The 22735-nt window shown below is 43.2% G+C and overlaps 1 protein-coding gene across 3 annotated transcripts in view; it reads left to right on the forward strand.

Moving 5' to 3' along the window:
• RFTN1 (raftlin, lipid raft linker 1) overlaps positions 1 to 22735 on the forward strand; it is a 101189-nt gene that overhangs the window by 75135 nt on the left and 3319 nt on the right. For all 3 annotated transcript variants that reach the window (XM_033164865.1, XM_033164867.1, XM_033164866.1), the window contains exons 7-9: positions 8587 to 8702; positions 20713 to 20816; positions 22546 to 22627. In XM_033164865.1, coding sequence (XP_033020756.1) covers positions 8587 to 8702; positions 20713 to 20816; positions 22546 to 22627 — 302 coding nt within the window. The remainder of the gene's footprint in view (positions 1 to 8586; positions 8703 to 20712; positions 20817 to 22545; positions 22628 to 22735) is intronic.

Raw genomic sequence — 22735 nt, forward strand, 5'->3', positions numbered from 1 at the left:
GTGAAGTGGCTGCCTCAAGTGGAACATTCTTGGGCAGAGGGACTGTGGCAGCAGCTTTCCCAGCTGTTTCTCCCAATTTATCCTGGCTTTTCCCTTTTTTTGGGGGGGGGGAGGATAGTGTACCACATTAGTCTCCCCTGCGCTCCCTAATGTCTTGGCCTGGCCTTGGTTCAGAAGCAAGGATGAGCTAGAGTTGCCTGTGGAAGCCCAGTAGGGAACTGTTTTCCCAGTAACCCTGGAATGTTTACAGTTTCTGAGGAAGCTGCTTTCCCTTCCTACTCATCTGTTGGGATCCAGTGTATACCTGAACCTTCTCTGTCATCTCCCTCCTCCCGAGTACCCCCCTCATAGTGAAGGCCTAGCTGCCAGGCAAGCACTCCTCCACCAACTCCGGGCTTACTGCTGGGCCTGACTCTACCTCTGCTACCGGGGAATTGGGTGTGGAGAGGGATGGTCTGTGGCTGAGGCAATTACGGTTTGGCAGGGGGCAGCAAAGGTTTCTTGGGGGCTGAGTAAGTTGGGCTGCTCAACTATGACATTGGGCTCCTTGGTGTGGCTGGACCAAGTCCTGCTCCTCCTCTTCAGTTGAGGTTCCTCTGTGGTCCTGGTGAGGGCTGAGCTCTGACAGAAATGAATGGAAAAGTCATTAGGAGCCGTGGAGCTTGGTAGAACTGCTGAATATACAGCAGCTGCAAGTAATCATTGGACTGAGATGAACTTTTGCAGTGAGTAGTTCAAAGTACTGCTGTGGAGGCTGGTGAAATTTAGAGCAGAGGTTCTTTGTTATGTCCAGGCTGTTACTTCCCCCAGTGACTACAGTAGGAAGTGGAGGCAAAAGGTCCCTCTTAGGCAGTGGTGTAGGACAGTGTTTTTCAACCTTTTTTGGGCAAAGGCACACTTGTTTCATGAAAAAAATCTCGAGGCACACCACCATATTCTAAAATGTAAAACAGAAATTTAATTTTAAAAATTTCATTCTTGCACCGTGATCACAACTTGCGTCGCACTTCTCCGTGCTTCGGGTTGCAATACCGCAGCAGGTTAACTCAACCAGAGGCTGACTTCTAAGTATGCCATGCTTGGGAGCGCGCTGTTAAAGCGAGAGCTTTGGGCATTTCCCTCCCGGGTAGGCAAGACAGAAGCCGTTCCAACTCCAACTAAATCACTGCATCTCTGAGCAGGCAGAGGGCAACAGCACAGCAGAAGCCATCCGATTTCGCGGGTTCACACCTTCCACCTCTTACAGCAGGCAGAAATCCAGCAGTTGCGTGCCATCCCTTCTCCCGCTGTGCTGGTGGAGGGGGAAGCTGTCCCAGCTGAATCTCTGCCCGTCCCAAGGAAATCGGCATATACAAACAGACAGACAAACGAACAAACAAACAAAGGGACAAGGAGCAACCAGGTCGTGTCCGGCGGCTCTCCAAGGAGTTCGGATCCTTGGAGTGGCCACCCTCCCACTAGAAGCAGGGCTTGGAGGAGGCCGGAGAGCCCGCGGCCCCCTCTGGGGAAGGCGGGCCTGCAACCTCGGACCCATAGGGATGCACCACTCGGCGCCCTCGCAGGCGGGGCTGGGCAGGAGGCGGTGGCAAACACCGCCAAAGGACCATGATGCGCCCTCGGCACCTTCTTTATCCCCTCGGCCGGCGGCGGCGGACACGGTGGCCCGCGATGGAGCCCCCGGAGCCGGGCTTGTTGTGTCTGCTGAGAGGCCGGCTTGCGCGCTGTGCGCCCTGACCGTGCCACGGCTTCTCCTACCCGGGGGTGCCGGGGCTGAAGCGGCGTCTGCTGGCGGTCGGGCTGTCCTGCTGCACCGTGCTGGCCTTCTACGCCGCCAGCAGCCTGCGGGAGCTGCCGCCCGCGTGGGGCCGCGGCAACGACGAGGGCGTTGAGCCGGTGACCGTCCTCATGTGGTGGGAGCCTTTTGGCCGCAGCCGGCCTTTGGGCGGCTGCGAGCGCCGCTTCGGCATCCGCACCTGCAACCTTTTCAATTTTTTCCACGGCACACCAGGCAACATCTCGCGGCACACTAGTGTGCCGCGGAACAGTGGTTGAAAAACACTGGTGTAGGAAGCCACTCGGGTACCCGGAGCGGCAAACATGATGTGCACCTGGGGGCGTCACGTCGCTACGTAGCGCACATGCGCAGCACCGCTACATACGACGTATGCGCCATATGTGGCGCCGCCGCACATGCGCGCTATGTAGCGGGTTGCCAGTGGCACCGCTCCAGCACTGTATGGACGGTGCTGGGATCCTCTGCTCGTGGCTGCAGCCGCGAACAGAGGATCCCGGCACCGTCCATATGGCGCTGGAGCGGTAGCGGCGGCAAACTGCATGCCTTGTCACCCCTGGAGACATGGCACCAGGAGCGCACAACCCGCCCCCCCCGTCGCTACGCCACTGCTCTTAGGAAGCGGCTGTTTAATGCTACAGGTGTTGTCTTGGAGTGTGCCACCTGTGCCAATCCTCCTGGCTTATATACAATTACTGATAGTCTGGGAACACCAACATTTTCAAGCACCTGCTGCATTACAGCATTTGTTCTGCAATAGTCACTTTTAATATTGAATTTTTAAATTTGTATTTTAATCTGTTATTTTAAATTGATTGTGTTTATGTTTTTTGCTGTGATTTTAATTGGTGTTAGCCGCCCTGAGCCCGTTTTTTTTTGGCTGGGAAGGGCGGGGTACAAATAAAATTTTTATTATTTATTTATTTATTTATTTATTTAAAGAACTCATAAACATCAACGTGTATGCAAATTAGAAAAAAAATATTTTCAGCTTTTTATTCCCCATTGGCTTTGTTGTGCATACCAATATCTGAAAGAACTACATGACTTATGCATGTTATTTCTGAGTGAGTAACAACGCACTTCCATAAGTACAGGTTATACTGATGTTTAATAACATCAAACACACACATAGTCTTTTTGATGCAGCACAATCATGTTATTCTGTCCTCTCCTCCTCCAGCGTGGTGTAGTGGTTAAGAGCGGTGGACTCGTAATCTGGTGAACCGGGTTTGCATCCCCACTCCTCCACATGCAGCTGCTGGGTGACCTTGGGCTAGTCACACTTCTCTGAAGTCTCTCAGCCTCACTCACCTCACAGAGTGTTTGTTGTGGGGGAGGAAGGAAAAGGAGATTGTTAGCCGCTTTGAGACTACTTAAGGGGAGTGAAAGGCAGGATATCAAGTCCAAACTCTTCTGCTTCTGCTTCTGTTTCTTCTTCTTCATGAGTGGTGACTGTAAACCACAAACTAATTCTGCAGTTGCTAGCCCTCATCTGCTATCTCCATTCTGTTGTGCTCTAACACGGAAATAGGCAGCTGTTGTGTTTTACAATCTGAACACAGAAATCTTGACTTGTAACACTTGATAAGGATGAGACTTTTTATCAAATCTGTCAGTTTTTGTTTAGCTGAGCTACATACCTCAACTCTGCTTATTCTTTTGACTACTCAGAAATAGTAATATACACAGTCTTGATCTATCTCTAAGATTTCCAAACAGCAGTTTATGTAAATGAAAAGCCAAAGCCTATGTATTTGTGCTAGATGCCATATGTTAGTTGGTGCTATTGTAGGAAACAAAAATGTTATTTTTAGAATTTGGCTTGGGAGCTAAAGCTCTGAGCATGGATATTTAACATTTTTTGCTTCTGTGTGTGTTTTTAAACACAAAGCTTTATTTGTCTTCCTGTCTTTCCTCTAGGGATCTCAAGGCAATGTTCATGAAGATCCTAGGCAGTCTTCTCTCCAGGCACTGATTAGATGCAGACCTGCTTAGCTTCAGTTGGGCTGCTGCATTATGTGCCATACCCCTGAACCCAATATTGTTCATATTGCTCATTTTAATGTCTCTGCTACCAGTCTGCTTGAAGATAGAACTATTGTTGCCATGTTCCAGTGAGGTAGCCTTAGACAAGTTTATTTTGACATACACTTCCAAGGACTAGGGCCCACTTCTCAGTTGATGTGTGTGTGCAGTGGTGGCTGGTGTCCATTGAGACTGGCAGGGCATAAGACAGGAGGCCAACAGTAGACAAGAGACAGAGCCAATGACTGATGCAACCACAGCCAATAATAGACAGAGCCAAGTAATTTTAGTTTCCTCCCCATCCTCCTCCTTTGCTGAAACAAAGGAGGAGGAAGGTTACACCCTGGACTGGTTGTAAGGAAGATGAGAGGCAGATGGGGGCTTACTGAGGCCAGACTGAGACTTGTGGAGCAAGTGCCCCATACACCCTAATGGAGCAGCCTCTGCTGCCATGTGTGATATTCATGTGAAAGCCCTTCTTCCGTTGCTGTTCCATATGGTTGAAACTGCCTTCCAGAATGCTTGTGCAATGCTACCGTTCCTACTTCCTTCAAATCTCTCCTCAAAGCCTACCTTTTCCATGAACTCTTTGGAGCAACCCCCTTTGTCCCATGCCCTCTAGTAGCTTAACCTGTACCTAAGATTAAGCATGTGCAATTGAAACAACTGCCTATTCCTTCCTGTTTACCTCTGCCTCCACTTCCCACCCCTTCCAATGTTGTTTCATCTGTGTCACGTTATAATCTCCAGGTCAGGGCCGCTTACACTCTGAAGCACCGTGTGGACTACTAGGTGGTGGTGGTGGTGGTTGTTGTTGTTATGGTTATGCCAGTAACATGGATATTAATTCCATGATATTTTGAGACGAAAGATAATGCAACTGTGTAGAACACAGAAAACAAGTCTATAAATACATACAAAGATTTAACTTTCATTAGACTAGGCTGGGGGTGTTTTTGGAAGTTTCTTGGTAGGTTTTGATAAGTATTCAGCAACTTGCGGTATCACATATTTTTATGTGAGAGTCATGAAATGTGGAATTAGATCCAGAAATCCCACCACATGAGTGGAAGGTGCTTGTATATGGGGATCAGCAGTCTCCCCCCCCCCCATACCCACAGTGTGTTACATCCTATGAAATCTGGCTCCAGAGGATCGGTGGGGGGATACTGTAGAGCAGCTGCTTGGAATGTTAAGTAATTAAAAGTGAGATCAGTGACACACCCTCACTCTCTGCTCATGCAAACTAGGGTCTTCAGATCCAGCCCAAAGTCAAGACAGCTTCTAGAAGGCTCTTCTCCATCTCACGCTGCTGCCTGTGGAGTAGTTAGTGAAATTAGTTAGCCTTGTTAAAATTAAATGGGGAAATTAACAGCCAAGCTTAATTTTTTCATCCTGCAGCAAAGGAAATTCTAAAGGGCACAGGATGGAATACTTTCTTCTAGCTTGTTGGCAACCCATGTAAGTTGCGACTGAACGTTCTCAGAAACAAATGGCCATTTATTTTATATGTATAAACTGCAGTTTTGAAACTATGAGTCACTTGGCCTGATACAGACCAATTACCGGTAGGCCTGTTTTTCTTAAGGGCAAACATTTTATTTCTGGCTCCTTATCAGCGTATTGCTTAATATCCCACATACAACATAGGAGAAGTATTATTCTGTTGTTTACACATTAAAAGTGAATTTACATAACAACAGGGCTCTGGTGGAGTTTCCTAATGTCAGATTCTGCAGTTAAAATGCCTTCAAAAGTGCGGTTGCAAGATGAGCACAAAGAGTTTACTTTGTGAACAACCAGAATAGGGCAATCAGTTTACACTTAGAATTTGGGAGATGTGCTGCTAATGTGTAGAATACATTCTTAGGGAACATGCTGTTTCCTAAAGGTGCCTTTCTATCTGTGGTTGTGAAAACTGAAGTTAATGTAGTTGCACCTAATATAGAACTGTAAGCATTGCAAGGCAGTGTAAGAGTCAGCACCCCATAGAAAAAAGTTAAGTTTTGGTTTTGCAACCTAGACAGAATTATATTATCACAGAATAACGACACTGTCAACTTTTACCAAATCGTTCCTCAAATGTGTGTGTATGCTTTCTCATTTCTGTTTCATTTTTTGCTTTCTGGGGAGGAAGGGAATGGGGTGGGATAGTATAGTTATGACACTGTGACTAAACAATGTGATTGTTAATAAATATAAAAATCACAAAATAATTATTTGCTGAATCCTACTGGACATTCTGTATGGGACGCGGGTAGCGCTGTGGTCTAAACCACTGAGCCTAGGGCTTGCCGATCAGAAGGTCGGCAGTTCAAATCCCCACAACGGGAAGGTAAACGGCGTTTCCGTGCGCTGCTCTGGTTTGCCAGAAGCGGCTTAGTCATGCTGGCCACATGACCCGGAAGCTGTCTGCGGACAAACGCCAGCTCCCTTGGCCTATAGAGCGAGATGAGCGCCGCAACCTCAGAGTTGTCCACGACTGGACCTGACGGTCAGGGGTACCTTTACCTTTACTGGACATTTTGCCACTTTCTTGTAACCTTTAATGTTAAGTAATGCCATCATGAAGTGAAACGACTAGTATTGAGTATAGAAACTGAGCAAGTAGCTTGGAGGGGGGAATTAAGATAAGGAGGAACTTGGCATGGGGTTAAGTTCCCATGTCTTCCATTTAAGAAATGTGCATCCCGCATATATAGACTGTTGTCTATATATGTGGGAGTCATGCACCTATTTTGTCACATGTTTGGGTTCCTGGAACCCGTTGCTAACTGATGACACAGACATGTGCATTATCATTGTAGGAAATGTAAGTGGGAAACAGCCCATATATGTTGGTGAGCATCAGCCAGAGGCAAAGGTGGAGGGTACATTCCTTTGTTGTACCTGTGGCAGTGATTTTTTCCACAGCAATAACAATAACGTAAAGGTTAGGCTTTGTGCATGACACTTAATAGTTCAAAGACAACAAACAACACAGGGAGACATTGCTTCCCACTAGTATAGCTGTCATAATAGAATAAGAAATCCTTTCCCATAGTCATCTTGTAAATCATGTGCAGGAACATTAAAATGACATTTTGCCCAGCAGAACATCATCAAATATTTATATACCCAAGTGAAAATAGCCTTTTGAGCACAGTGGGAGAGCATCTTACCTTAATAAAAAATGCAGTGATAATGGAACCTTTTCCCATGAAGGAGGGTGGATTAACCTTTTCCATGAGCTTAGTGAAGGTAAAAGGTGAAAAATTATACCAAAGATTGGGCAGAATAGAAGCAGTTTTTAGTTTTAATGGAATGGAAGGCTATGCTGAGCTGGTTATTAGTACAAATGAGCCATCACTTTATCATTTAGTTTTTGAAATTAATTGTGTTGATGTAATGTGCTGGAATCCACTGGATTAATTATGTGCTAAGTGAAAACAAGTTAACTGCTAAAAGGGGGGCTTTCTGGAGAGGAGAGGGGTTAAATAGATGTGATAGTTAATGTGAGACTGATACTGCAAAAAGCCCTTGTAAGAGCTTCAATATTTTTTTGGATGACTGCTACTAAAGCAGGTATGCTTCTAGTCAAAAGCAGGCTATTGCATGGGGTTTCTTATAATAAATTGAGTTACTTTGGCATTCCCTAAAGGGAATACTGGGATTTGTGCATGAGCAGGTATTCTACAGTAAAATCCATTAAATTGTTTATTAATGCCAGGTTAACTATGGACACTTGTGGTTTTTCAAACTCTTCTGCAGTGATTTGGAAAGCTATTTCCCCCCCCCCCCCCACCATTTATGCACTAGTATGTAGGGAGTTTTTCCTCGTGTCTTTATATGGCATTGTATATGTATGGCATACTAGAGATTTTTTTAAGTGTGTGGGCAAAATACCCCAAATTCAGGGTCACCACCACCATTTAATGTGCTGAGGGTTTGTGCGGTCATCAAAAATGTTCAGGGAAGGCAAGAGTAATCAGGAAATCTTGACTCAAAAGGTTCACTGTATGAGAAAACACTTGTTGCTACAGAGATGTCCTCCTAAAAACCTCATCCAAACTAGCAATGCCCAATACACCAATCACCTGACAAATGATTTGGGATAGTGGAGAAATTCTGACCGCAACTCTTTGTTCCCTAAACAGCAAAGGGATGCATCAAATATTCTGACCATTCCTAAAACAAAGGCTGCATTGAAATCTACAACTCAGCTGCATCTATGATTGTTGACTCCCAAAGAAAATGCCCAGTGCAGATGTTACTGCAGACTTGCAGTTTCCAGGGAAAAGAGGAAGCACAGTTCATATGTAGAGGAACAGAATCCAGTGCTGGGGAAGTTTTAAGGCATGCTTGATATCCCTACGATTCCATCTCTTGCCACGGCCATGCCTCTTGGCTAGGTCAGTGCCTCAGATACTAGTCAAGAAGAAGGGAAGAAATGCCTCAAGCTCCATAAGTGTCTACCACCAAGCTTGCATTTGCACGTATCTTTTTATGTGTAAATAGCCAATAAAAATAAGTGAAATTCTGTTTTATAATGGTTTCTAGCAGCACAGCACTGCATACAAAGGATTCATTTGTACACCTACTATTAGTCTCATTCATTTTAGTATAGTTGGACCATGCAGGGGCCTCTCTCCCTGTGTTTTGCAATTAACATGCTGAGAAGAAATTAGGATTGTGATAATGAACATAGACACACACACACACACTTTAAAATTGTTCATAGGATATCCTAACTGTGTAGCTTATAGAAACGATTTGTTTCTGCACAGATTCCTTCCAGGGGATGACAGATGGCGTGTTCATCTTTGAAGATATTTCCGTGGAAGACAACAAGAGTATACAAGGCTATGATGCTATTGTTGTAGAACAATGGACTGTTCTGGAAGTAAGTGTGTTGTTTTGCTTTTGTTTGTTTCCTAATATCTTGAATCACAACCTAATGAGAAACTAATAGGTGTTTTTTTTTTAATCTTGCTTGCTGCGTCTATTAGCAATAACTTATTTAGCAATTTTCAGTATCCAAGATTTCTTACAATCTTTTAAAATTTATTCTCTCAGCAATCCCAGTGGACTGCCCAAAGGAGCATTAGGGAAAACAGTGAAAGGTCTAGTTGTTATTTTAATTTGTTGCCCAGTTAGTTTTTTCATGTCTTATTAAAAAGAGGTTTCACATTGACTGATAAAACTAACTAGTGTTGGGATATTTGAGCAGCTTCAAATGTTTCATTTTCCTACATATATGCTGAACAATGTATGAAAGGTGCTTTCATCCTGTCCCCACCCTTGCTGCAGCTTTCTCAAAACAGTAACTAAGAAGGGGCATCAGAGAGGGAAAGGTTTTTTTGTTTTGTTTCCTTCCCACCCACCCCCTACCATCAGTACGTGCAGAGAAAAAAGCACTGGTTCCACCCTGCAAAGGTATATCTCTGTCTTCTTACGTGAATACTTTATTTGTATAGGGAAAAAGTAATACATAAAGCAGGGCTCTGAATCATTTTTTAAATGAGGGTCTTTGTGGTGCCAGTCAAGTCTCCTTTGTTTATTGCAAAGCTTTTGGAATCATTGAAATAGAATGCATGTAGCTACAAAGAATGTCACAAATGTGCTTTGCAGGTCATTTGGCTCTTGCTATGTGTTTAATCAACTCAGTGTTTAAGTGCATGGTTAACATCAAGCATGCAGCTCCTAAAAAAGAAAAAGAAAACCTTTTATATTACATCTGCTTATCCCTGTTTAACTCCAGAGCTAGCAGTCCTAGCAAATTTACACACATTTATACCAAATTATTTCAGTCTGTTTTTAAATCATTATTATTAATAGCAGTATATTAAAAACATTTATACCTGCTTTTCTGTGTGTTTCAAGATAACTCACGAAAACTTTAAAACAATTTTGAAATAGAAGTATTCACGCGACACCTTTAAAGCACATTTGAAACACATTCTTTCAAAGAATTCTGGGCACTGTGGTTTATCCCTCACATAGTTACAATTCCTAGCAACCCTTAACAAACTACAGTGCCCAGAATTGAGGGAAAGAACGTGCTTTGAAGTTTAGAGTGTACACAGCCTAAGAAACAGCCAAAGGTGGACAGCAGAGTAATTAAAAGCTAAGTTTTAGCTGTTCATGCAAAGATGCATCAGAAAGTAGACACATGGATCTCTTTGGAGAGGTCATTCTACAGTCTAGTACAGCCTTTCTCAACCTTGGGTCCCTATGTTATTGGACTACAACTCCCATCATCCCTAGCTACCAGTGGTCAGCGATGATGGGAGTTGTAGTCTTAGCTACACATAGGGAGTTGAGAAAGGCTGTTCTAGTAACTGCAGCTGAAAAGGTTATATTGTTGCCATCTGCCATTTTTCAGATGATAAGGGTATACTGTAATCAACAGGGCCTCAGTTGTTGAATGAAGCTCCCAAGTAGGTTCATGAAAAGAGGTATTCCAGTTCCAGACTATATAAGGTTTTAAAGGCAAGACCAACATTTTTAATTGTGCCCAAAAGCAAATTGGCAGCCAGTGCAGCTGAGAGTGTTATACAAGGCATTATGGGGGTTTAAGAGCAAATACAGTTTTAAGTAAGCATACAGGAGCTCAGACTGGAAGCTTCTTCCTAGCCCTGTGTTTGAATTACATTGTAAGTAGCCTGATTGCCTTACCTTTTGAGACAGCCCCCTTAGCTTCTTTTCAGAAGGATACCAGTCTCACCCTCGAAGGATCAAGAACACAAGTGGATAGTCTCACTTCTTCAAGAATCCTGTCTTTTAAGTTGCACAAGTTTCACATAAAAAGTAGGAGTCATGGCTGTGTTCATAATGTCTTCTCTAACTGTGGAGTCAGAACTGACACAAGTACCTTTATCTACAAAGTGTACCATAAACTGGTCACAGCAAACTGCTATGAGTGTCACTATCCCCAGGAGGGCTAAAATATACAGGTCCACCACTTAGAACAGTCCACCTGAACAAAACTGGACACAATAGTGCTGGTGAAGTAGAATGTTTAGGGTGCCATCACAAATTGTTTTCTAAAATTAGTTCTGGGCCATGTTTAGTAAGTTTTGATACAAGTTTTCTTTCAATGCTCTAGATTTTCCCTTCAACTCCTTGGTAAACAAAGTTGAATGGGTTCTCTCCAGAAGAAGGTGGGGATCTAGGAATGATTGCATTAACCACGCAGGGTGTCTCCTGCTTCCTGAACCTGACTAGTGTGTTGTCAGAACTACCAGTCCTATTAGCATAAACATCCTGCAGGAGGCATCAGAAAACCAATTGGGTCCATCAGCTTCCAAGGGTACATCATTCTACCGTACTCAGTGCCCCACCCATACAAAATTATAGGACATAAGAATAAATCATTATTTTACCTTTTCAGTTTGACTTATATAGGGTCTTATGTCATCTTCCTTCTAGGCACTGACTAGACCTAGACCTGCTTAGCATTAGCAAGCTGGGTGCATTGTGTTCCTTCAGACTAAACCCTAAGTCTGCATAGGCTGCACAGAAGAGCTTTTGCTAAATGTGAAATTATTTTCCGTAAGGAGGTTCCTTTCCCTTCCTCTTGGGCATGAAACACCTAAGTGCCCCTTAGGATTCTCCCAAATAGAGAGAGAGAGAGAGAGAGAGAGAGAGAGAGAGAGAGTGTGTGTGTGTGTCTGTGTCTTGCCGAAAGAGTGCACTTAGCAGTGTAAGTTCAGTTGTGTTTTCGTTCACAACTTCATTTAACTGTGTTTGTGTGCATTATATCAAGTTTGAGCAGGAATCGGCATCTCCATATAGACAAAAAGCACAGCGTGCTTAATTTCTAACAGAGGAGCCTCCCAAGTGTAAGCAAGGGGAACATGTTCAACACTCTGATGCGCTCAGTATGTGTGTAAAATGTCACTGAGTAGAGAATGTAAAGCTTCCAGCTGTCACAGTATGTAGTCCTTGCCAAGTAATAGACAGGATGCAGTAGCGCAGAGTTATTTAACTCTTAAAATTTAGAACAAACTGTGGCATTCTTGCCTTTTTGAGCAGGGCCCTCTTAATGATTACATGCCTTAAGCTGCCCTATTACTTCTACCCTATAAATGTTGGGCTGCATTAATTCCACTAGACTTTGTGTGATCTAGCATTGAAACCTCTTTGATTTTAATTCTCTTTGCATAGGAAAGTCCCTTGTTAACCAGAGCCTACACAACCTTTCTTTGCTTCCCCACATCTTGCCTGTCATCATGTTTTTGCACCAAATAAAAGAAGACAATTCTTTTGCAAGCTGATTCTTTTGCAAGTTCTGCAAAATAATTCACTGGCTGCACAATGTTGGTGAAACTTTATTTCTTGAAACAAAATAAAATAAAAAATTCCTTCCAGTAGCACCTTAGAGACCAACTAAGTTTGTTCTTGGTATGAGCTTTTGTTATTTCTTGAGTGAAGGTTTCCTCTGAAAATACTTCCTGTGACTTAGAGAATTCAGGTGGTGGTGACAGTTGTCTCTCTCTAGCTCTTCTGGAGACATTGGAGTGCCTTTTTTGTGGTTGCTGCTGCTGTGCATTTTCAGCATTTTGACACGAAGTATGAGTACACAGTTTCAATCTGTTGAGGTGGCAGATTGCCCAGTGGAAATGATTCCTCTGTGTAGCCATGTTTTTGCTGCGGAGCATTCATAAAGCAGAGCTCTTTACTGGCGAGGGGTTTGGGGTTTGCGAGGTGGGTGAGCAGGAGTGACGTAAATACGATGATCCGCTGTTCTTTCTGGAAGTGTCTATGAAGAGCCAGCTCTGATTTGGCCTTCATTCTTGATCTGTTAAATGTGTGGTGAGTTTGGGCTTGAGCAACACAGTTTGATGCCTGCTGCTGAACAAACTACGCATGCCTAAAGCAACAGGGGGCCAAAAGTGATGAGCGTGAAATGCAGCCCTTTGAAAGGTCCTGGATGCTGTTTGAAGGTGACCTAGAAAGAAGGTGGGAGAAGATTTTGGTAGTTGCCCTTTGGGCTTCTCTTTCTATATGGATGAGAAAGGGGTTGTTGAGCAATGTGTATTTGGACTTTTTTCCTTTAAAAGGCTTTTTTGATGTGTGCGTGTTTCTGTTTAGCTTGGAAATATTCAGAATGCCAAGTATCAGGTTTTGCAGAAACGGTTGTTAGATGTAACAGCATAGCTTGGCAGCAGTTTTGGTCCTTAATGTTAAAAAGTGCTGCAGTTTGAACATAGGGATCATTTCTTACACCATTTTTGTATGGTGTTTGTACTAAGTAAGGGGTATGAAAGTAAACAGACATCTGAATAAAAAGAACTTCCCTTTTCAAGCTGTTTTCGCCATTATCTCTGAGCTTATCATACATTTTAGGGGCTCTTTCCTTCAACTATACAATCTTGCAGGAAGTGCAGAGATAGTGGAACTTGGGTTTTCAAACTAAAATGCTAAGTAAAACAATGTTGTAAACACTGGCCCAACTGAATGCAAAAGTGCATTATAATTTGTATGTCTGAATTACATAAATGTACAATTTTATTATTACCAAACATGCTTACACTGACACAAATTCAGGCACACTCCAGTTTGCAACTACTTGATAAGAAGTTTGTGTGTGTGTGAATCCATGTAGGAAGAGTGTTGGAGTGAAATAGCAAGTGTGTGTGTTGGGAAACTGGGACTTGCCCTGTACTTAATTCATAAAGCAAGTAACACCAAGCCAGCTTTGTCCTTCAGCAGAATACACTTAAGATACAGTGTACAAAGCAAAGATAATAGCAAGATTTTTCTGAATTGGCTGGATTTTGGGCCCCTGGAAGTAACCTAGCTGAAATGCATGGTTTTGCGTATAGCTTTTTACCTCCAAATTCTTTAATAACTGCAACCTAAATGACTGAGAGATGTTATTTTTCTACAGTCTAATGTTTTGCACACCCTAATCTCCAAGCAGGGAGAGACTTTAAGAATCTGAGCATACACCTTAGGTTTGGTTCTGTTGGAATGAAAGTCCGGGGGGGGGGGGGCGGAACTGGTGAGCTTTTCTCTAGTGTAAGGTTTGTTTACACACTCTGTAGCATAAGCAGACAGGACCCAAAATGTATGAGGAATCAGATGCCACATTTTGCAAGTAGGTAATGTAGTCCACCTCCCCACCAGAACCATCACCAGTAAGATAATTGAACCCAGAGGCTAAAATTAACTGACTTAAGCCCTGGCTCCCTATGGTCCTTCTCCCACTCAGGGTCCTCATTTTGTCTTAATAGTATGCTGCTGAATGCCAGGTCAGTGAATGAGGTGTTGTAGCAACGTAGACCCATTTGCTTGGAGGGAGTGTGGTGCGGTGCAAAGGATAGGCCACTGTAGCATATCTGTGATTCTGCCTCCCTTTCTAAGTACCCTGTCTGGCACACTGCCAATATTAAAAGTATTATTTGTTTGATGCTGGAGACAGGGTGCTTGTTCCATTGGTATATCCATCCATCTCACTGGTTTTCTGATCCACTCACCCCAAGTTGGACTTGTAGCACAATCCTGTAGATGTCTACTCAGAAGGCTGTTCCAGTAAGCTCAATAGGACTTAACTCCCTTCTTAGTGTGCTCGCAGCCTTACAGATTATTGTTGTGGAAAAGTTGAGATCGATAAAAGAAGCTCCACACAATGAAGAACTGACCTTTTCATTTCAGGAAATGCCTTGAGCATCCAGTGCATCTCTGTGTGCTGAGCATTCCCTAACATCATAAAGAACGGGGGGAAACTGAGTCAGAGCCTCTTTTCTTTTCAGCTTTTGGGGGAAGAGATGTTTAGTGAAGTCCATAGGCCCCACAGCCTGTATTAGTTTGTGGTTTGTGGTTTCTTTGTGGTTTCAAAGATGGAAGTTATCAGGCACTTATCAGGGCTGCTTATGTCATATGCTGTCGTAGCCTTCTCCAACATGGTGGTGTCCTCTAGAATGTTTTGGACTACAATTTAATCAGTTGCAGCCAGTTTAGCTAATGGTAAAGGATGATGGGAGATGTAGTCCAGAATGTCTGGGGAGCATCATGCTGCAGAATTGCTATCTTTCTTCAACAAACAAGTGGTTGAGGTGGATTGATGGCCAGTTACATCACTTCAAACTCTAAAATCATAACTTCAATCCACCCATTGGGCATGGGGAATTAATTGCTGCAAATGAGCTTCCCCCTGTGTTATATGGCTTCTAGATCTTGTTATTTTGTTTGTTTCTCAATTTTGTTTTATTTTTATATCTGCAGTAGGAGGAAAAAGATAAAATTGCTAATGCAGGTTGTTTTCCTTTCTAGTGACTTGGCCTAGATATTTTCCCCCTCTTATTTCTCAAATTGCAGAGCTTTCTAGTTTTTCCTAATGAGCTAGACTATTGCTGAGTGAGAGAAGAAGAAAAAAACCTACAAAATCATAAGTAAAATTGAATTCTTTTTATCTGCTGCAAGACAGGAAAACAGCCATCTCAACATGCTCTGGTTTTTGACACTCAAGGTGTGATCAGAGATTACTTATCAACTGCAGGAGAATGGGGAATGAGAGAATGAGTTCATTAAATTTTTGCTCGCTTGCTCTCTCACAGAAGGAAACGTCTCTCAGTTTGATTTGTAGATCAGCCCACACTATCTCCCCCCAACTCTCTGCGACTATGCTTTTTTGAAAAGAAAAAATCTTTTGTCTTGAGGTTTTGACCATTTCTTGTTATGTTGAGCTTAAAAAAAAAAACATACGCTGTTGCTATAGATTCACCTTACGTGTTGATTGGGTTACAACTTAACATTTCTGCCGTCTCCAATGATAAGTATGAAATATCTTGGGTTGTTAGTGCCCTTTAATCACTTCCTCTAATAGCAAATGCAAGTGGTGAGCACAGACAGAAATGGAGTCAAAATGGAGCCACCAAAAAACAGGAAGACATGCCCGACATGCTCTGAGGTTTTCTGAAGAACAAATATACGATACTTAAAAAGAAAACAATGGAAACTGGGCATACTGAGAAGCCATATAATGTATACTGTCAATTGGAATAAAATAATAATAATAATAATAATAATAATAATAATAATAATAAATATTTATATACTGCCCTTCATTCGTAGATGTCGGGGTGGTTCACAACATAAAATAAAAATAAAAAGAGAGAATTGTGGGTAAGAGGAAGAAGAGAGTGGAATATTTCACTTACGCTTCTACAACTTACAACATCTTGAAGGAAGGCATGGCAAGCTGGCAGGAATCATAAGCGGAGGACATAAGGATACACCCTAGTATTTTATTTTAGGTCCTACATGCATGGTAGAGTTTGGAATTTTATGTAAGGGGGGGGACACTGCCACCTAAACTGTCACGTTGTCACCTTTCAAATTTCAGTACAATGTGCAGTGAATCATCGTAGCTGCAAGTCACACATATTTTGCTGAGTTACCAGAGGCAGTGTATTCTACATGCTGTTTCTGCCCTCTTCATTTGTGATTCTAGTTACTCCGAGGATCATTGCTGGCGGCATTTGATCAAGCTTCCATTTTTATTTCCCCTGAAATAAATGTGAAAGACATACATACAGCTTTTACAAGTAGTTTCCTTGACATAAGGCACTTAGGCATGTGGCAGGGTTGTGCAGAAGACTCAAGAAAACCACATGTAGTTAGTTTTGTGAGATGCTCCCATGTGCTGCTTCTTCATGACATGTACATGGCAACTTACACACAGTTTTCTCTTCTTTCCTTACATAGAGCTACCATATTGACCTGAATATAAGCCATTCCCTTAAAATTCCCCAGGCACTCACACCCATTCCATTTTACCATATGTCTGTTTCAGCAGCGATATCGTAAAAGCCCATTTTTGTAAGGTCGTGAATTTAAGCCGCAGTTTAACTTTACACGGTTGGAAATTTTTTGGGGGGAAAAGTGAGGCTTATATTCAGGTCAATACGGACTTTCTGTAAGGATAAATGCTTAATGGTACTGCCCTCAGGGTAGGAAGCAATTCAATCTTTCCCCTCTCACATTTACATTGTCACTGGACAGAACTAGTTGACCTGTTCAGACTTGGGAAGAGAGAATGGCTGTGCAGCAGAGAGCATGCTTTGCATTCAGATGATCACAGGTTCAGTCCCCGAGAGCTTCATTTAAAATGATCAGACAGCAAGTGATGTGAACAATCCTCTGCTTGAGATCCTGGGGTGCCACTGCCAGTCAGCGTAGATAACAATGAGTTTGATGGACAGATAGGTATATGGGCAACTTTTCATGCTCCTAAGTAATGCACTTTCCCTTGTTCAGCTATTGGGTGGTATGTTAAGTCTATCTGATGCAGCCCCGACACCACCCACAGCACCTCTAGGCAGCTGATGGGGTCTAGCATTTCAGCAGGTTCCGCTGCAGACAGCTGCCTTTTTGGCTCCTGAAGATACCTGTGTTTTTTCTTCTCTGTGCCCCATAAATTGAGCTGCCTTCTGAGGCATTGTGAGTGAAATAATATGGCTGCCATCAGCAGCTGGCCCAGCTAGGCATCCTCAGTGGCCTTGCTGTGGAGTAAGCCCCCAAAGGCTCCTTACCATTAGGGGAGGCAGACTCACCAGATGGCACATAGCTCCAGGAGTAAGGGGTTCTTAGCAATTTGGCACTGTAGCTAAGGAGAGGCTGATGATTCCCAAGGGTTGTGGAAGGTCCTTAATCTGAACCAAATGAAAATAGACTTCCTTGCCTTGTAACAGGATCCAATTTACAGGGCAGGCTGGGCAACTTGACAATTGTAATGGCACTAACACTTTTTAGTATAATGTGGAGAGAAGCAGCACTTGGCTGTCTAGAAATCTGCTCACTGCTCTTTTAAACTGACCTTTGCTTTCATTTTCCGAGCTGATAGATGTTCAAAGAACTTGAAGCTCAGCTCAGCGCTTGACTTTTTTTCCTTCCTGAATTTGTACGAAGTTCTAGGACGGCATCTGCTTGAAGAGAGTGCTGGTTTGACAAGTGCGACCAGTTTGGATTTTACAGCCTTGTGTCACTGAAAAAAAAAGACTGTGGCAGGAAAAAACGTGTAGCACTGAAATGATTCAGCCTCTGCAGATGCCAAGAGGATGCCCCAATTTGCCAGAATGGCTTAGTCTCAGGCTTTGACATCTTGTTGCGTGCCGTGACAGAAATGGGTGGTGCTCCCTTGTAACTAGGACCCTTGGGCTTTGGGCTATTTGAAAAACTTATCAAGAGGAAAGAAATCTGTTTGGCAGCAAGATACTATGGGGTCTTGATATAGGAGGGAGTGTTATCCTGTTGTGATTGTGATAGCTGTCAAAAGCATCCTGCTATGCTCTAGAGGAAATGGGTCATATTTATGCTGATACTGATCGTCCCTCACCAACCCAATTTTTCTTCATAGACCTGCCTATAAATGATGGTCCTGCCAGCTGCTTCTGAGGAGGGTCTTGTATTACATCTTCATGGAAAGCCAAACAGATCTGTATCTAGTGTGCTGCTTGCGATCAGGGGTTCTGGGGTATTTCTGGTCTTTAAATTGGACTCCTTAAGTTACTCCTTTTGAGCATCAATGTCTTTATAAACAACTTGGATGAAGGAATTGAGGGGGTGCTCATCCAGTTTGCAGATGACACCAGATGGGTGGGGTAGCTAATGCCACAGTAGATGGAACTGGGATTCAAGATGACCTTAACAGGTTGGAGAACTGGGCCCAAAGTAATGGAATGAATTTCAATAGGGACAAATGTCAGGTTCCAGGCAGGAAGAACCAGCTGCACCAGTATAAGAGGGGGGACACTTGGCTTGCCAGTAGTACATGTGAAAAGGATCTAGGGATCTTAGTAGATCACAAACTTAACATGAGCCAACAGTGTGATGCAGCAGCAAAAAAGCTAATGTAATTCTAGGCTGCAGAACTGTCTTGACAGTTCAAGTTGTTCAACAGTGGAACGTACTCACTCTCCTTCACTGCAGGTTTTTAAGCAGAGGTTGGATGGCCATCTGTCATGGATGCTTTAACTGAGATTCCTGAATTGCAGGGGGTTGGACTAGATGACCCATGGGATCGCTTTCAACTCTACAGTCCTATGATTCTATGATCAAGTGGACAAAGCAGGTAGTGATAGGAAAAATGAATTTTGGGGAAGGAGAGAGAACAAGAAGAGTGAAATTAAGGGAAGGGGTACTTTTGTGGCATGGTGAGCTTCATTCCAAAATCATGGTAGCAAAGCAGAAGCGACAAGTAGCCTAGGACAAGCCACTGGTTCAAAATTTAGCTCCCTACCTGTAAAATAGAAGTAATGGTGACCTACCACATGGGGTTGTTGTGAGGGTTAATGCAGTGGACTGTGACTGCTTCCAGATAGGTAGCTCCTAGCACTATTGTTCTTCTTTTATAAGATCAAAGTAGAATTGCAACTGACTTTTCACAATATTGTGTTTTCTATGTTTACATCCCACTATGTTCCCGCTGTGTGTTAAACCACAGAGCCTAGGGCTTGCCGATCAGAAGGTCGGCGGTTCAAATCCCTGCGCCAGGGTGAGCTCCCATTGCTCGGTCCCTGCTCCTGCCAACCTAGCAGTCAGAGTGCAAGTAGATAAATAGGTACTGCTCCGGCGGGAAGGTAAACGGCATTTCCGTGAGCTACTCTGGTTCGCCAGAAGTGGCTTTGTCATGCTGGCCACATGGCCCAGAAGCTGTAGGCCGACTCCCTCAGCCATTAACGCAAGATGAGTGCCGCAACCCCAGTTGTCCGCGACTGGACCTAATGGTCAGGGTTCCCTTTACCTTTATGTTCCATCCACCGCAGTGCAAATGACATTGCTTGGCATCATTTTTTTTTTTATTAATTGATAAGATAAAGGTAAAGGTACCCCTGACCGTTCGGTTCAAGTCGCAGACCTCATCTCGCTCTATAGGCCAAGGGAGCCGGCGTTTGTTCACATACAGCTTCCGGGTCATGTAGCCAGCATGACTAAGCCACTTCTGGCAAACCAGAGCAGTGCATGGAAACGCCGTTTTTTAATTGATAATTAGCACTAAAATGCTTTTCCAGCTTGCTTTTTTTTAAAATGAAAGACCGATATAGAGCTATAAGTGAGCTGGAGCATATTTTGTAAAGCTAAGATGAAAATTTGTTGATTAGTCCTCTCTGGAGTGGTCTGTCATAGCTGCCATTTTGTCCTTCACTGCAGGGAATTATTTGGTCTCGTATATTAGCTGAGACAATTGGCAGAGCCAGACTCTAAAATGAAAGGTACCATTTTTATCTCACCCGTGCATTTGCTGATGAAACATAACAAACAGGCTGTGCTCTTGTGTCTGTGTGCATGACAAAAGGAATAAAATGGATTGCATCCATATTTTCATGCTGCTGGATGCAAATGACCTGTACTCATTACCACCATAATGTCATTTAACACACCATGAGATGCTCCAAAAATCAAAGGAGCAGCTATTCTCTGGGCTCAACTGGTGTAAACTTAAGAGTTGCTTGCTTTATTTTAACAGAATTGCTCAGCAGCTCCACCTTGTATAGTTCAGAGTAGAATTAGCCCTGGTTAGCATAGCTGGATTTTTGTACTGCTTGAATACCCTTTTGTCTGGAAGGAGGTAATTGTTCTCTTTCAGCTAATATTGCAGGAGGCCATTCATCCAGGGGATCTCCAACAAAACAAAATGAATTAGTCCTGTTGATCTGATTCATCAGCTGCCACACGGAAGGTTTTGGAGCATGGAAAGAAATGTGTTTCTACTGTTTAAACAAAATTATTTAACCCTTCAGCAAGAACTGAAAAATGACCCTTCATTCCTTTTGTTTTTCAGTATTTATTTCTTCTCCTGTTTTGCTGAACTGGCAGAAATTATCCTCACTCGTAAATAAACAACCTTTATAAAATAGCCTCGCTTTTCACATTTAACTCTTAACGGCTTAATTTCTCTTCCTCAGGGGGCTCGGGTGCAGGCAGATTACGTTCCCCTGCTGAACTCTCTCGCCATATATGGCTGGCAGCTGACTTGTGTGCTTCCCACTCCAGTTGTAAAGACAAACAGGTACGGTGCAGAAAAAGCCTATGGGGGTCAGTCATAAAAGCCATCCTTGCTCATAGCATGGGGTCCCTATCATTGTGCATTAAAGCAGCCCACAACTGTGAGAATCATGATACGAGCATGAAATGCTTCAGTTCCTCTTCTTTGTTTGCCCAGCAGGGCGAGTAACGGGAGGCATTTGGCAGGCTGTGCAGAATATCTGGGCTTCAGACGCAAGTCCCGTCTCAGATAATTGATGCTAACCAATGGTTTTAACTTTGCTTTCTTGCTGAAGGCGGGGGCTGAGCATTCCCTTTCACCTCTCAGATGAAACAAAATAGAAAATTCTTTCCAGTAGCACCTTAGAGACCAGCTGAGTTTGTTCTTGGTATGAGCTTTCGTGTGCATGCACACTTCTTCAGATACGACTATGGCAGACCAGCACGGCTACCCACCTGTAACCTCTCAGATGCTGTTTCATCTCAGTGACCTGGTTTGCCTGCCACTTTATAGCATAAGTTTAAATACCAAAGTTTAAACAAACAAGTTTAAAGCACACTTCATCAGTTGAAGGAAGTCTATTGATTGGCAGATACATGCCGATTTTGGCAGTGGGGGAGCGTGAACAGTGGAGCCCAAAGGCCATAAAATGCAGACATCTGTTGGTCTGTCATGTACAGGTAGCAACCATTTTACACGTCTGATTGATGCCAACCACACACGATCACTGCTGCAGACCTGGAAGTGGTCCAAATACAGCATGGGCTTATGCACACTCCACACGCATGTGGGGGCCAGAAATACAATCTCCGCATAAATGGGATGTTACCTGTACTTTATGCACATGACAAAGTAGACTCTAGTCCCTGAATGTTCATTAGTCTTTAAGGTGTCATGGGGCACTTCTTTTCTCGTTAGTGCTTGATACAAGAGCTTAGCACAGATATCTATCTAGAATTCATTTAGGCTGTTCCCTCTTGGTACAGATTCACACAGATCCTGGTTTGTTCATGAATCATGCATTCCAGCTGCGAGCTAACCCATGTCTTGGCAAGGCCCATTGAATTTGCGTTGTCCGACAATGTAGCTCTCCTTCATGCAGTAAATCACCTTGTAGTGGGAACAGATTTTCGTCAAATCCAATGAAAACATGCAGAAATAGCACATGAAACAGCCTTTCCTTGGCTGTCATCTTTGCTCTTCAGGCTTGTGTTTCTTCTCCTCCTTCCTTGGCCCACAAGGTCTCTTGGACCTGCCAATGGAGCCTTTAAGCTCAGTTGAATTAAGGGTCAATCTATGTATTTAGTTTTATTTTGAGGCCTATTATACTGCTGATTAACATATTACAGCTGTGTAATATGTTAATCAGCAGTATAATAGGCCTTGTAGTTTCTTTGCTAAGATCCATTACAGTTCAAAGACATCCCTCACGTGGACTGACTTTTCTGGAAAGACTCATTTATTAAGGGCTTGTACCTCAACTCCAAAACATTTTGGCAAAGTGTATACTGTACCACTGTCGGAATGTATCACAACGCAATAGACATGAGTGAAAAAGAGGCTTCTGGAGAGCTGAATGTTTTAAGTGCCAATCCTAGTGTTTTAGTCTGGCAAAGGACACTGTTCAGGATCTTGTTAAACACTGATTTGAATGGATGGTTATGAGATGTTCCTTGAATTTTAAAGGACGCTCTGGATAAATGGAAGTCATTTGTAGGATTGTGTTTTTATATTGGTTTTTTTTTTAATATAGGGATGGGAATTTGGCTACGAAGCAGATTGTCTTTCTTCAGAGACCCTTCCTGCCCCAGAAAACCAAGAAGAAACAGTCTAAGGTATATGGCCTTGAATTGCTCTGTGTGTTTGCTTTGGCAAAGCTGTCATAGTCTAATTGATTTTCCACATCAGTAGAAACAGCTTGTTTAACACTGCTGTGGTTTAAA

Source organism: Lacerta agilis, chromosome 12 (genome assembly GCF_009819535.1).
Source record: "Lacerta agilis isolate rLacAgi1 chromosome 12, rLacAgi1.pri, whole genome shotgun sequence".
NCBI lineage: Eukaryota > Metazoa > Chordata > Lepidosauria > Squamata > Lacertidae > Lacerta > Lacerta agilis.